At 42.5% G+C, this 14,399-nt stretch overlaps 1 protein-coding gene across 1 annotated transcript in view; it reads left to right on the top strand.

Annotated features, from left to right (window-relative positions):
- Positions 1 to 14,399, top strand: part of flnba (filamin B a) — a 290,646-nt gene that overhangs the window by 171,771 nt on the left and 104,476 nt on the right. The window contains 9 exon segments of the mRNA XM_030135348.1: positions 1,052 to 1,299; positions 2,169 to 2,252; positions 3,360 to 3,465; positions 5,823 to 5,963; positions 6,136 to 6,264; positions 7,252 to 7,425; positions 7,946 to 8,104; positions 8,196 to 8,399; positions 8,490 to 8,642. Of these exon segments, the coding sequence (XP_029991208.1) occupies positions 1,052 to 1,299; positions 2,169 to 2,252; positions 3,360 to 3,465; positions 5,823 to 5,963; positions 6,136 to 6,264; positions 7,252 to 7,425; positions 7,946 to 8,104; positions 8,196 to 8,399; positions 8,490 to 8,642 (1,398 nt within the window).

The following is a 14,399-nucleotide window of genomic DNA, read 5'->3' as shown; positions in this document are numbered from 1 at the left end:
TAGCCCAGCACAGAATAAACCCCTCCTGGGCTAAGTTCAAGCACCAGTTTTGGCCCACAGTATAAAATGGGCTATTGTAGCCTATGTTGAACTACCTGAACTACATTCAAAATACTCAAAAGATAACGTATGTGTTGAGCTGGTATATGAGGTACTTCAAAACTTAAGAAGACTTCTATATCCATCATATTTGGTCTAAAATGTCTGCCTTATATATGGCTGAAACCCCCGTCAGAATTAGATAATATGTGTATATTATTAAACTGTATATTATTTTCTGAATCCTTACTTGTATAGCTGTAACCTAACTGTGAGATAAATGATTATCTCGTATTGCCATTGATTTGAACCAATGCATTAAATGAATGTAATCTTACTGACTTTGGTCTGCTTACTGTTCGTTCTGCTTTCTTAGAATAACTGTCTGCCTGATATTTGGCTGAAAATCACTCCCCCACAATGAGATAATATGGGTAAATTATACATTTCCTGAATCCTTAGAGTCATACCAGTATTGCAGTGTTTGTATTTTGTATCTCTGATGCTTCCTGATGCCACAGGACTAAAAGAAAAGAGATGATTTAGGCGAAAATGGTAGGACAAATTGTGTGACTAAAAGTTTGAAGAGCTCCAGTGTCTATTGTACTTGTCAAAAGTATTCACAAAAGAGCTTGAAGGAAAGCCCAGAGTGTCCCCTTTTAAATGATACCAAACATGTTAATATAAAACATTGAAGTATGTCCTTGATCAGGGCCAATACCAAGATAGGCACCAGTGTCAAAAGGGCATTTTTTCAGCAGGGTGTGGTGACTTTAACAGTTGATAACAGTAATTTAGCTGTGACTCCAGAAAGGTTATCATACCAAAATGGTGACTAAAGACATGTATCTTTTCAAAAAGTATAAGCAACCTTTGCCACCTTGAGTGGTACCGACATCTCGTCTGGCCCATGGACTATTTACTTCAGTGTTTATAATTCTTTCTTCCAGAAGAACCCCATTTTATGCATGTATAACAGTAGAGCTCAATGGAGTGGATTTCCTCATTGTAGGTCCTGGTGTGGGTCCGACGGTAGCCATCGGAGAGGAGTTGGGTCTGGTGGTGAACGCCAAGGCAGCTGGGAAGGGGAAGGTGAGCTGCGTGGTGGTTCAGCCCGACGGCAGCGAGGTGGAGGCAGAGGTTCTGGAGAACGAGGATGGCACCTTCGATATCTTTTACACCGCTCCAGCCCCCGGAAACTATGTCATCTATGTCCGCTTTGGAGGGGAGAACATCCCCCACAGTCCCTTCAAAGTCATGGTAAATAAAAGGGAGTGGGTTCATTCTGGGGTTTTTTATTGTCAATGTTTTTTAACCCAACTCAAATCATTCTGATTATTAGAGAATGTAACAGAACTTTTTACGTGTACACCAAGTACATAATGTGATGTGTATGTTCATTTGTTCTGGGTTTCTTACATGCACAGTGGGTTCCCTAATGTGTTGTGTCCTAGAGGGAGACACTGTTTTGTATATTGTTTGAGTACCAGCTTCTGCTGAGGAACTGGGATGCATTGAACCAGTATCCCATCCAGGAGGAATCACATAATCACATCCCCACTGCACTACAAAAACAAAACTGCGCATTGGCCCAGGGAGATACCTGGTTTTAAGATGCAAAATAGTTCCACCTTGAATTGAAACGTGTATTAAAATGAAATGTTTTCCACCTTTTTTGAACGTGTGGTTGATTAGTAAAATGTTTTAACATGTTTTCTATCAGGGTTATAGCAGACGTACTGAAATAAACATCATCTCTGTCTCCATGCCTCTGTGGGGATGAAACATACACAACAGTGGTGGCTTTTCAACCCTGATTGTCTTTTCATATTTTTATTAATAAGGATAGAAAGGTTGTAGGGTAGGTGCAGTGGTGACAGAATGTATTGTGATACATTACCTATAAATTCAGACTTTTGCTGATTAGTTTTTTCTATTATTCATCAAACCAATCTGTAAGTGATCTGAATGATATTGTTTTCCACTTATGTTGTCATAGATGTGGTTTGAACTGCACTTGAGTTGGAACAATTTTTAAAATATCCTCATGTGACAGGACAACATATGTGTGTGTGTGTGTGTTTGTGTGTGTGGGGTCAGAGGTTAACCCTTACTTGTCATGTCTTCAGGCTACTGAAGAGGTTCCCATGATGCAACAGCAGATGTCGCTACAGCAACAGGCAGCTCCCCCTGGAGCTGGGTTCCAGCCCTGGGTACCACAGTGACACACTGACAACACAATGCACATACTGGACACAAAAGCAAACACAGATTAAACATACACTGAACCCACACAAGTCACATGCTAAAACACACAGTATAAACCTCACTAAACACATACATCAGTCACACAAGAAATAAACACATCAATCACATACTAAACACGAATATGAAATGCAAACTTAACAAAAAATAAAACACATTAATCACACCCTTAACACACACATCAATCACACACAATAAACCACACCGAACATATACATCTGTCATACAATAAACATCACAATCACATTCTAAGCACACACTGGACAAACACTAAACACACAATAAGACACCAAACACGTACATCAGTCACACAATAGATACATATATCAATCATATATGAAATAGTCACATCAAATGCACACTGGACAAACAGCATAACATCAATCACATAATATATACACAAATCAATCTCACACTGAACACACTTCAACACACATTGAACATGTTGATCATGCACTAAACACACACTGAACACACTCATTAGATTCACATTGAACAAACTAAGTAAAAGCATATTAATCCCAGCTCAACACATTTATCACACACTGCACAGGTTGCACACATACTGAACACACAAACACTGACTCCCATCCAGCTTCTCTCTGCAGGTGAATGGCCGCTGGCTCAATTTTGACCTCTCTCTCCATTCTTAAGCGTACTCACTCACCTGCTTTGCCTCCTCCATTATCATCACTTAATTTTTTTGTGTCAGCCAGTGGGATTTCAGCAAATGTCTAACATCATAAATCAGATCATCTCTAGCAGTTCTCAATGTGCTGCTATGGTTACGGGTGTTTACAGATTTATTTGTTGTGTTTCGGTGTCGGTCCCTGGTCTTTCTCAGTGCACTCTTCATTGCTGTGGCTGCATCACCAATTCACCTCCTCATCCTCTTCCTGCTCTGTTGCACTACACTACCCAGGATGCCCCTGTGTGTGGATGGAGCTTAGAGGCAGCAGCAGCATGTTTCTAATGATTGAAAAGAGTAAGATGTGTCTTTTTCCAACAACACATTAAAGTGTCCTCCTGTCTGTTTGTCTGTCTGTGTTCTTCAGGTGACATCAGACAGTTATGAACCTATCACCAGCAGCGTGAATGGAAGTGGATTCAGACCATTCGACATGGTCATACCTTTCTCCTTCAGAAAGGGAGAAATCACTGGTGAGGGATAGATGGATGGATGAATGGATGATATTCATTCTAAATACACAGTATGTATTTAATTTCTGTTGGAGAAGTGTCTCTCAGTCAAAACAAGGACATGAGACATCAATGGAAATCCACCATCTTTCACAATAAAAGCCCTGAATATGTACAATGTACGACTTCGGATTCATAGATATTCTTGTGTCACCACATTCTTGTGAAGTAGTCATAACTTTAAAGTAGCATTAAACACCAAAGTGACCTTAGTAAAGGGGATATAATACCAGTTTGGGTCACCCATAGAATAAATGAAATATTTCTGAATTTAGATGATGTTGTTTAGATGCCTCTGGGCAGGTGGGGGTATATAGATATACCAGGAATTTCATGTGTCCTTCTGTCCATTTGAGATTTTGCAGGCAGGGTATCAGTGAGCAGAAGGGGCAACGTGTTGTGCAAGTGGACGGGGGTATTAGTAAGCTCAGTAGGTTACTTCACTTGTTGAAAATATGTGGCTGCTACAAACAAGTCATAAAACTTACAAGCTAGGTTTTTGTTTCTGTATTTTCATCTGGAAACACTACATGTTTTCACATTTCACATACAGTGGCTTGCAAAAGTATTCATGAGTATTGAACTTTTCCACATTTTGTCACACTACGACCACAAACATAAATATATTTTATTGGAATTTTTTGTGAAAGACCAACACAAAGTGGTATACAGTTGTGAAGTAGAAAGAAAATGATACATGACTTTAATATTGTTTTACAAATAGAAAACTGAAAAGTGTGATGTGCAAAAGTATTCAGCCCCCTTTTCTCTGAGTGCAAACAGTTGCCTTCAGAAGTTGCCTGATGATTGTTGAATGATCACATGTTGACCAAATGACTAAATAGAACCCACGTGTTTAATCTAATCTCAGTACAAATACAGTTGTTCTGTGATGGCCTCAGATGTTTTTTTAAGAGAATACTGGGAAGCAAACAGCATCATGAAGTCCAAGGAATACACCAGAAAGGTCCAGGATAAAGTTGTGGAGACATTTGGAGCAGGGTTAGGCTATAAAAAGATTTCCCAAGCTTTAAGCATCTCACGGAGCACTGTTTAATCCGTCATCCAGAAATGGAAAAAGTATGGCACAAACTGCAAATCTGCCACCCAAACTTACAGCCCGAACAAGGAGAGTACTGATCAGAGATGCAGCCAAGAGGCCCATGGAGACTCTGGACAAACTGTAGAGATCTACAGCTCAGGTGGGGGAATCTGTTCACAGGACAACTATTAGTCGTGCACTGCACAAATCTGGCCTTTATGGAAGAGTGGCAAGAAGAAAGCTGTTGTTAAAAGAAAACCACAAGAAGTCTATGTGTGGTGGAAAAATAACACTGCACATCACTCTGAACACACCATCCCCACTGTCAAACATGGTGGTGGCAACATCATGCTCTGGGGGTGCTTCTCTTCAGCAGGGACTGGGAAGATTGTCAGAGTTGATGGGAAGATGGATGGAGCCAAATACAGGGCAATCTTAGAAGAAAACATGTTGGAGTCTGCAAAAGTCTTGAGACTGGGGCAGAGGTTCACCTTCCAGCAGGACAATGACCCTAAACATAAAGCCAGGGCTACAACGGAATGGTTTAAAACAAAACATATTTATGTGTTAGAATGGCCCAGTCAAAGTCCAGACCTAAATTCAATTGAGAATCTGTAGCAAGATCTGAAAACTGCCCTTAACAAACGCTCGCCATCTAATCTGACTGAACTTGAACTGTTTTGCAAAGAAGAATGGGCAAAAATTTCAGTCTCTAGATATGCAAAGCTGGTAGAGACATACCCCAAAAGACTTGCAGCTGTAATTGCAGCAAAAGGTGGTTCCACAAATTATTGACTCAGGGAGGCTGAATACTTTTACACGTTGCACTTTTCAGTTTTTTATTTGTAAAAAAAAAAAAAAAAAATTGAAATCATGTATCATTTTCTTTCTACTTAAAAATGTATGTCACTTTATGTTGGTCTTTGACATAAAATTCTAATAAAAATATATTTATGTTTGTAATTGTAACTTGACAAAATGTGGAAAATGTCAATGGGTATGAATACTTTTGCAAGCCACTGTAACTTGTAGTGGTTGACACATTTGTCCTGACATGAACTTTGTGTCAAACTTACTGATTTCACAGCCACTACAAGAAAAACAGACATAAAGGTACATAAAAACTAAAGCATGAAATAATCTGAATGTGTAAAAACACATTTATTCATATATGGAGATTATAACATGACAGCTCTCAACAGATTACAAAACACAGAAACTGTCACAATCTCTCTCTCTTTCTCTCTTTCTCTCTCTCTCTCTCTCTCTCTCTCAGGTGAGGTGTTGATGCCTTCAGGTAAATCAGCTCAGCCACTCATCTCAGATAATTTGGATGGTACTGTAACTGTGCAGTACTCTCCGACTGAAGCTGGTCTGCACGAGATGCACATCAGATACAACGGCACACACATCCCAGGTCAGAACACACACACGTATACCCGTATGATGAAATGCATAGGGTAATAACAGTGACCCCTGGAGAACTTCGCTGACATGTTGACAGTAGAATTATTGTAGTATCTGTATGTGAAAACATTAGGCTCTTTATGTTTGAAGGTTTTAATCATTGTCATGTTTGTGTTTTTCAGAGTCTCCTCTTCAGTTCTATGTGAACGATGCCAGTAGTCCCAATGTGACAGCATACGGCCCTGGTCTGAGTTATGGTGTGGCCAATAAGACAGCCACCTTCACCGTCTACACAGAGGACGCCTCTGAAGGTAGGACAGGAGGAGGGAGAGGGGAATACACAGCCTCAGAACATATGAGGTGTGTCAGAAAAGTTCCAGGACTGGTGTCACAAAAAGTATATTTAATATCAAAACTACAAACTAAAAGTTTTCCCCTTCAAAGTAATCACCCTGGAGTATATAACTATGATGTCAGCTCTCTGCGGCCATTGCCACAAGCTTTTATAACTGCTGAACAATGACCAGAAGGATCGACACATGTCAGTGTGTCAGAACATCCTCATGCGTCTTGAAACCGAATCAGACTTGCTACGGAGAGTCATCACCAGTGATGAGTCATTGATCTTCAAGTACAACCCGGAGACCAAATGCCAGAGCCTTCAGTGGAAGAGTCCAACGTCACCAAGGCTGAAGAAAGCAAGACAGTCGACGTCCAAAGTCAAAGTCATGTTGATCGCATTTTTCAAAGTGAGGGGCATTGTCCACCTCAAGTTCTTGCCACAGGGCCAGACGATCAACCAGCATGTCTACATAGAGATCCTACAGCCTTTGCATTGTTCAGTGCGTGAGAAGAGGCGAGAGTTGTGGCAGGACAACTTGTGGCTGCTTTACCATGACAATGCACCGGCTCACAATGTCCTGAGCATCCGACAGTTCCTGGCCTAGAAGAACATCGCCATGCTGGAGCAACCTCCCTACTCACCTGACCTGGCTCTGCGATTTTTTTTCATCTTCTCAAAGCTGAAGTGGGTTGTCAAGGGGACCTGTTTTGAAGACATGGATGACATCAAGATGGCCGTGATGACAGAGCTGCAGAGGATCCCGGAAGAATCCTTCCAGGAGTGCATGGAGGTGTGGCAGAGAAGGCTGGGAAAGTGCGTTAGACTCCAGGGGGATTATTTCGAAGGGTAAAACTTGTAGTTTGGGTTTAAAATATATCTTTTTTGACACCAGTCACGGAACTTTTCTGACACACCTCAGACGGTATATTCTACATTTGTCTCTGTGTTGATGCAGGCGGTCTTGACTTGGCCATCGAGGGTCCATCCAAAGCCGACATCAGCTGTGTGGACAACAAAGACGGGACCTGCAGTGTCAGCTACCTCCCCACCCTGCCTGGAGACTACAACATCCTGGTTAAATACAACGATGAGCACATCGCCGGAAGCCCCTTCACTGCCAAGATCACAGGTCAGAAAACATTCACTGAAGAGGCAGAAATCAAAACCTTACTTCTTTCCTTAGCATGGAGAGGTTTTCTTTTATTCAATTAAACGATTATTTGAACAGGTGAGAAAAATTGTAAAAATGTGAAACAGACGTGTCTGAAAATGACAACTTGTCCTTTATTCCAGAAGCAGATGAAACAACTACAAAAAATTTCAAAAGTTAAAGGATATATAAAAAAAATAGAGAGAAATAACCACAACAATAACAAGTCTAAAAGTATTTATAAAAATGTCTATCGATATAAATAACAACAAACAAGTCAAATGAGAAACATACTAACATATGTACCTGAAAATCCACTGAGTTAGTAGTCTACCGATGTTTTTTCAATAATTTGACTGATCTATAAAGCATAAAAAACTGTTATTTTCAGAATAGTTAATATAGGAAAACAATTCTTACTATTTGAAATTTTGTGAAAGACAAATGTTGGTGTGGAATGATTTTTGACCCAGTCTATGTTTGTGTGTTTTTGTGTCAGAGGACAACCAGCGGCGTTCTCAGGTCAAACTGGGCTCTGCGGCTGATTTCTCTTTGGACATTAATGAGACGGACCTAAGTCTGTTAACAGCAAGCATCAGGGCGCCATCCGGTCGAGACGAGCCGTGTTTACTGAAGAGGATGGCCAACAACCACATTGGTATCATAACCACAAACACACCTTTTACTTGGATTGGAACATGCATTATTTCTGTCAGTGTTTGTCAATGTTCCTGTGTTGTCCGTTGCAGGTATCTCCTTCATCCCCAGAGAGGTGGGTGAACACCTGGTCAGCATTCTCAAGAATGGCCGCCATGTTTCTAACAGCCCCATCACCATAATGGTGGTCCAGTCGGAGATCGGAGATGCCAGCCGGGTCAAAGCCCATGGTGACGGGCTCGTCCAGGGAACCACCTTCAACAACGCCAGCTTTGTGGTCGATACACGAGAAGCTGGTTCGTACCACAATGCAAATGCACACTCTGAACATGTAGTCATGTGATCCGAGTATATTTATGTGTATGTTTATCTGTGTGTTTGTGCAGGTTATGGAGGCTTGGCTCTGTCTATTGAGGGTCCCAGTAAGGTGGACATCCAGACAGAGGATATGGAGGATGGGACATGTGGCGTTACCTACTGTCCAACTGAACCAGGAAGCTATATTGTCTCCATTCGCTTCGCTGAGGAACACATCCCAGGTCGAACTATGTTTACACTTATAGTTATTATAGTTGTTAAATTAGTTTGTTTAGTCCATCATTTTGCTTGGAACTTTAATTTTAATAGAGGGTTTAGAGTGACATAGCTTTCTTTCTGTTAGCTTACTGGTAACAAAACTATCAAATATTTCTATCTGTAATTTCTAAATAGTGCAATGGAATGGTAGTGTCAGCCTCTGGACACAGTAGTAAGCTAACATGTAACAGTAACAGTTGCAGTTACCAAAAAACAAAAAAAACAAACCAGTAACAGTTACCAGGAGGAACTGACAAATTGTTGGTTTTTTTTTTCAGTTTTAATGTTAGTTTGAGCTTATCAGGTATTCTGAGGGAAGTCTAGATTTATTGAAGCTGAAAAGGTTTGATGATAGAATGCACAACATCAAACATAAAGTGTCTTTATAGACTGTTGCCAAAAGTATTAGGACACTTCTCCAAATCATTGAATAAAGGTGTTCTGATCACTTCCATGGCCACAGGTGAATAAAATCAAACACCTAGACATACAGACTGATTTTACAAACATTAGTGAAAGAATGGGTCAACTCTCAGGAGCTTAGTGAATTCAAGCATGGTACCGTGATAGGACGACACCCGTGGAATAAGTTAAATCATGACATTTCGTCACTACTTTCTATTCCACGTTCAACTGCTCTATGTAAAATCACACAGCAGGGTCAGTACATGTTGAGGCCACAGTGTGCAGAAGTCCACAACTTATGACATTTCGTCACTACTACATATTCCACGGTCAACTGTTCCATGTAAAATCACACAGCAGGGTCAGTACATGTTGAGACCACAGTGTGCAGAAGTCCACAACTTTCTGCAGAGTCAATGTCTCCAGACGTCCAAATGCTACGTGTCTTTCAGATCAGCTCCAGAACAACCATAAGGAGCTTCATAGAATGGGTTTTCATGGCCAAGCAGCTGCATCCAAGCCTTCTATCACCAAGGTCAATGCAAAGCGTAGGATGCAGAGGCATAAAGCAGCCGCCACTGGACTCTAGAGTAGTGGACACTGTCCTCTGAATGGACCAATCGCACCTCTGTCCACCAGTGTGGGTTTGGCGGGTCAGGACAATGATAATAAACTGACTGCGCTGAGCCCAGTTGTACAGTTTGGTGGAGGGGGGTTATGGTGTGGGGGTGTTTTCTAGGCACTGGGCTTGGCCCCTTAGTTCCAGTCAAAGGTACTCTTATGCCGGGTTTCTGCTACGTGGTACCAGCCCAACTCAACTCGACTTGTTTCCCTTATGAAAAAGGACCTGGAATCTGGTACCCGGTACTAGTTTTTTGGTATCACTTCCGCCGAGGTTCCAAGACTGGGGAACAGATACTAAAATGTGACGTGTAAACACTGCAGACCACTGATTGGTCAGAGAGTTGTCTCTGTGACCCGCCGTTTTACAAAAAACAGATGCGAAAGTTGACAGTAAATATAGTGGTAGGTTAATCCACATGACAGCCCGCAAAACTACCCCATGGTCGGTCGAGGAGGTTCAAATGTAAAAATTCAGCATGAGCTTGACGTGGCAACACACAACGAGTGAGTTTATCAGCAACTCTCTGAGCAGATGACATGGAAGTAACACGCCACATTGCTATGATGACCAGGTACTCTAAAGTTGGTAGTATCCTGTAATGGAAATGGTCTCCAGGAATAGTATCTGGTATCCGAGTCGAGCCGAGCCCAGTTGAGTTGAGCTGGTTCCACGTAGCGGAAATGCGGCATTAGTGCTTCAGCAGAACAAGATATTTTGGAGAGTTGCATGGTCCAACATCTTGGACCAGTTTGGGGATGGCCACTTCCTGTTCCAACATGACTGACACGAGGGGTGCAACAGTACACGTCATACCATCGTACTGAATGGTATGCCCCTCACGATTCAGTATGAGCATGTACCGTGGTACAGCTCATTTGTCATTTTCAAATGACATTTCCGGACAACTCGTGTTTATATTAGAGCTTTGCAAGACAACTGACTGAGTGAATTCTACTGTCATTGGTTGTAGCTGGACGCGGAGCCAAGATAGAACCTGACGCATGGCCACGGAGCCCTGGCTGTGTGCTGCACCCAGACCGCTTGACTTAAACAGAACTCAGATCCAGTTCCGAGTAAGGGCTCATTTATGCACAACGTTAAAGATGCAGACGGATAAGGACAGAGGGTCCTGTCCGTCCCCTGCGTACATTACATACCTAATTCTGTCCATTTTCTGGGACCTCCGTATCCAGACGGAGAATACGGAGCAATATCACCAAGAGCCATGGAGGCAGTGTTAAGATTTGAACAGAATAATTTCCATAAATAGAGGTACTTTTCAAAAACTACCAACATATTTATGACGACTACCCTTCTGAATATCAGCATTAGTGTTCACATTAGTAAAACTTCCTCTGTCATGGCCATGTTTGTTATTATTGACTTTCTTCTTCCTCTCAAAAAACTTTACTCTTCTTCATGCTATATGGCCAGTATGGTAATTAAGAGTGGTGCCTTCTGGTGAACTGATTGAGAAACTCTCATTCCAACGTACAGGACACATGGAAGTATGAAGGCAGTAACGCATGACAATGTTAGAAACGGACATACCTATTTACGTACAAAAGCGAGCATAAATGAGCCTTAAGGCTCTCCATCAGCTCCCAGCTACATTTTGGTGCAGAGTCGGGCTCTGCATCCGAACCGTCCCGTACCGTGAATCGTGACTTAAGAACCGCAATACGTACCAAACTCTGGATAACCTGTACCGTTGCATCCCTAACTGACACCAGTGAACAAAGCAACATCCATCTATGGATGAGTGACTTTGTTGGAGGAACTGGTCTGGCCTGCACAGAGTCCTGATCTAAACCTGATGGAACATCTTGGATGATTAGGGGTGGACACTGTGATCCAGACCTTTATCCAACATCAGTACCTGAATTCACTGATGCACTTCTGGAGGAATGGTTAAAAAAATTCAATAAACACACTCCTAAACCTGGTTGAAAATCTTAACAGAAGAGTTAAAGCTGTTATAGCTGCAAAGGGTGGAACAACTCCATATTAAATCCTACAGAGTAAGAATTCAAGGATTTTTATTGTCATACCAGAAATACGTGTACACATTCTCAGCCTACATGCAGAGAGACAGAAAGTGCTTGGATTTTAGTGGCAGCAAAAGTAATGAAGAGTAGGTAGCTTCAATGAAGTCGTACTTTAAAGTTTGTATGATTCTTGAAGAAGATCAACTTGAACTTCTGAAACAGCATCTAAAGGGGGGAAGCAACACTCACCATGAGACTTATGTTGGAGGACAACACTACAGAGATCAAGTCTGTTTTTAAAGTCCTTGAGGACGTGTACGGTGACAAAGTCCCTTTAGGCGTGAGGTTAAGAGAGTTCACCGATCGCACACAGATGGCAGGTGAAAAAATAAATCCATACAGAGTCTTGCTGCAAGACAGGATGAGCTTTTTACAGCACTGCAAAAGGCAGACCTGAACATTAGGTCACAGGTGAAAGTTAAAAGACCACCTTTGCACGATCAAGATGGTAAACTCATTTGTCATTCCTGTGGGCAGCCAGGGCATACAAGCCTGAACTGCCAGCAAAGTAAGGGAAGACCACGCCCAGTTAAGGTCACTGCGTCACACCCAGAGTAGGGAAGGAGACAGACACAGGCAAAAATTAGCACAGCTTCTGTTAGACCCGTTACATTGCCCCTTGACCAGTCAGAGACGGCTCATGTGGGGGATCCACAAAGTGCCTTCGGTGACTGCATTATTGTATATGTGCTGATTGATGAGGTGAAAACTCGCTGCTGTTCAACACCGGCTCTGAAGTGGCGACCATGTCAGAGACACACTTTAAAGAGCAGTTTGGGGGGAAAACACTGTCACCTGCAAGGTGGGTTAAATTGACCTTTGCAAATGGTTTGGATGTCCCTGTAGTTGGATATCTAGATGCTAACATTGAATGTCTGGGTAGGAAGCTTCAGGGCAAGTTTGTGCTATGAGATGATGAGGCTGATAGGAAAGATGGTGCCTCTGGGATAGTAGGAATGAACATGCTTGGCAAACTTCATAACCTCTTTGTTGGCTTAGAGGGGGTTCAGAGAATGAATAAGCACAAGCAGCAGGTTGAGGGTGCAAGTCTTCATTGCATTTTCATCTAGTCGAGGACTATCGGTTGGTCTCAAGGAAATTCTAGCAAACCGTTCGGCGCCTCAGGAGGGAAAAGCAGTGCACCACCAACACTGTTTACAGTGGAAGTGGGGAGCTGCTGACTTCAACTGGGGATGTTGTTGTGCAGTGGAAGGAGTATTTCAAGGATCTCCTCAATCCCACTGCCACGTCCTCTGTGGAGGAAGCAGAGGCTGAGGTCTGGTGGACTTAATAATAATAATAATAATAATAATAATAATAATAATAATAATTATAATAATAATACATCAGTTTTATATAGCACTTTTCTAAGTACTCAAAGACACTGTACAATAAAACAGATACAGAGTTAATACAAAAGGGCAAACAAAGAACAAATACTTGAGCAAAAATGTAGAGACAGACGCAGAAAAGAAAACACATGAGAGAAGGTGGATGAGGTGGAACAGGCAGTCAGTTTTTGTATGATGATCTGAAGAGGTGAGATTTGAGTTGGCTTTTGAATGAAGTCAGTGTGTTAGAGTTCTGGATGTGAAGGGGCAGGGAGTTCCAGAGGGTTGGGGTGGCGATGGCAAAAGCTCTGTCGCCCAGGGTACAGAACTTAGTCTTGGTGACGGGGGTGAGAAGGTTTGCATGAGTGGAGTGGAGGCAGCGAGTGGGGGAGTGGCAGTGTAGTACATCAGTCAGGTACAAGGGGGCAAGATTGTGTAGAGCTTTGCAGGTGATGAGGAGGATCTTGAAGTTTATGCGCTGAAGTTGACAGGGGACAAGAGTGGCGTGATCTCTGGAGCGGGAGGGGGTGAGTAACCAGGCGTTCTGAATATACTGTAATTTTTGGAGGGCAGTGGAAGGAAGGCCATAAACAATGCTGTTGCAATAAGCGAGTCTGGAGGTGATGAAAGTGTGGATGAATGTTTCGGCAGCTGAGGGGGAGAGGGTGCAGTAGAGGTGTACAGTGTTGCGGAGATGGAAAAAGGATCTTTTGGTGACATGATTGATATGTGATTTGAGGGAGAGGGTGGTGTCCATGATGATGCCGAGGTTTCTGGCCAGGGGGGAGAGGGTGAATGAGTGACCATCGATGGAGAGGGATAAGTTCTTGAAGGGGGAGAGAAGGGATTTTGGCCCAAAAATGATGATTTCAGTTTCATTTTTGTTGAGTTTGAGGAAGTTGTTGGTCATCCAGGTTTTTATGTCGGTGAGGCAGTTGGTGATGGTGGAGAGAATGGCGGGGGTGATGGCTTCAGTGGAGATGTACAGCTGGGTGTCATCAGCATAACAGTGAAAGTGAAGACCATGGTGATGGATGATGTGACCGAGTGGAAGCGTATACAGGATGAAAAGAATGGGACCAAGCACAGAGCCTTAAGGGACACTGTGTGAAATGGGTGGTGCGTGATTCGTGGTTGTTGATGGATATGTAATGAAATCAGACAGGTAAGAGGTGAACCAGGAGAGGGCAGAGTCAATGAATCTGATGATTCAGACGATGGAGGAGGATGGAGAGATTGATAGTATCAAAAGCTGCACTAAGGTCGAGGAGCAGGAGAATGGTGAGGGAGCTGGAGTCAGAGGAGAACAGT

The sequence above is a fragment of the Sphaeramia orbicularis genome, chromosome 5 (genome assembly GCF_902148855.1).
Source record: "Sphaeramia orbicularis chromosome 5, fSphaOr1.1, whole genome shotgun sequence".
Taxonomy (NCBI): Eukaryota; Metazoa; Chordata; class Actinopteri; order Kurtiformes; family Apogonidae; genus Sphaeramia; species Sphaeramia orbicularis.
The sequence above is the reverse complement of the archived record's forward strand: the minus strand, read 5'-3'. Positions and strand labels throughout refer to the sequence as shown.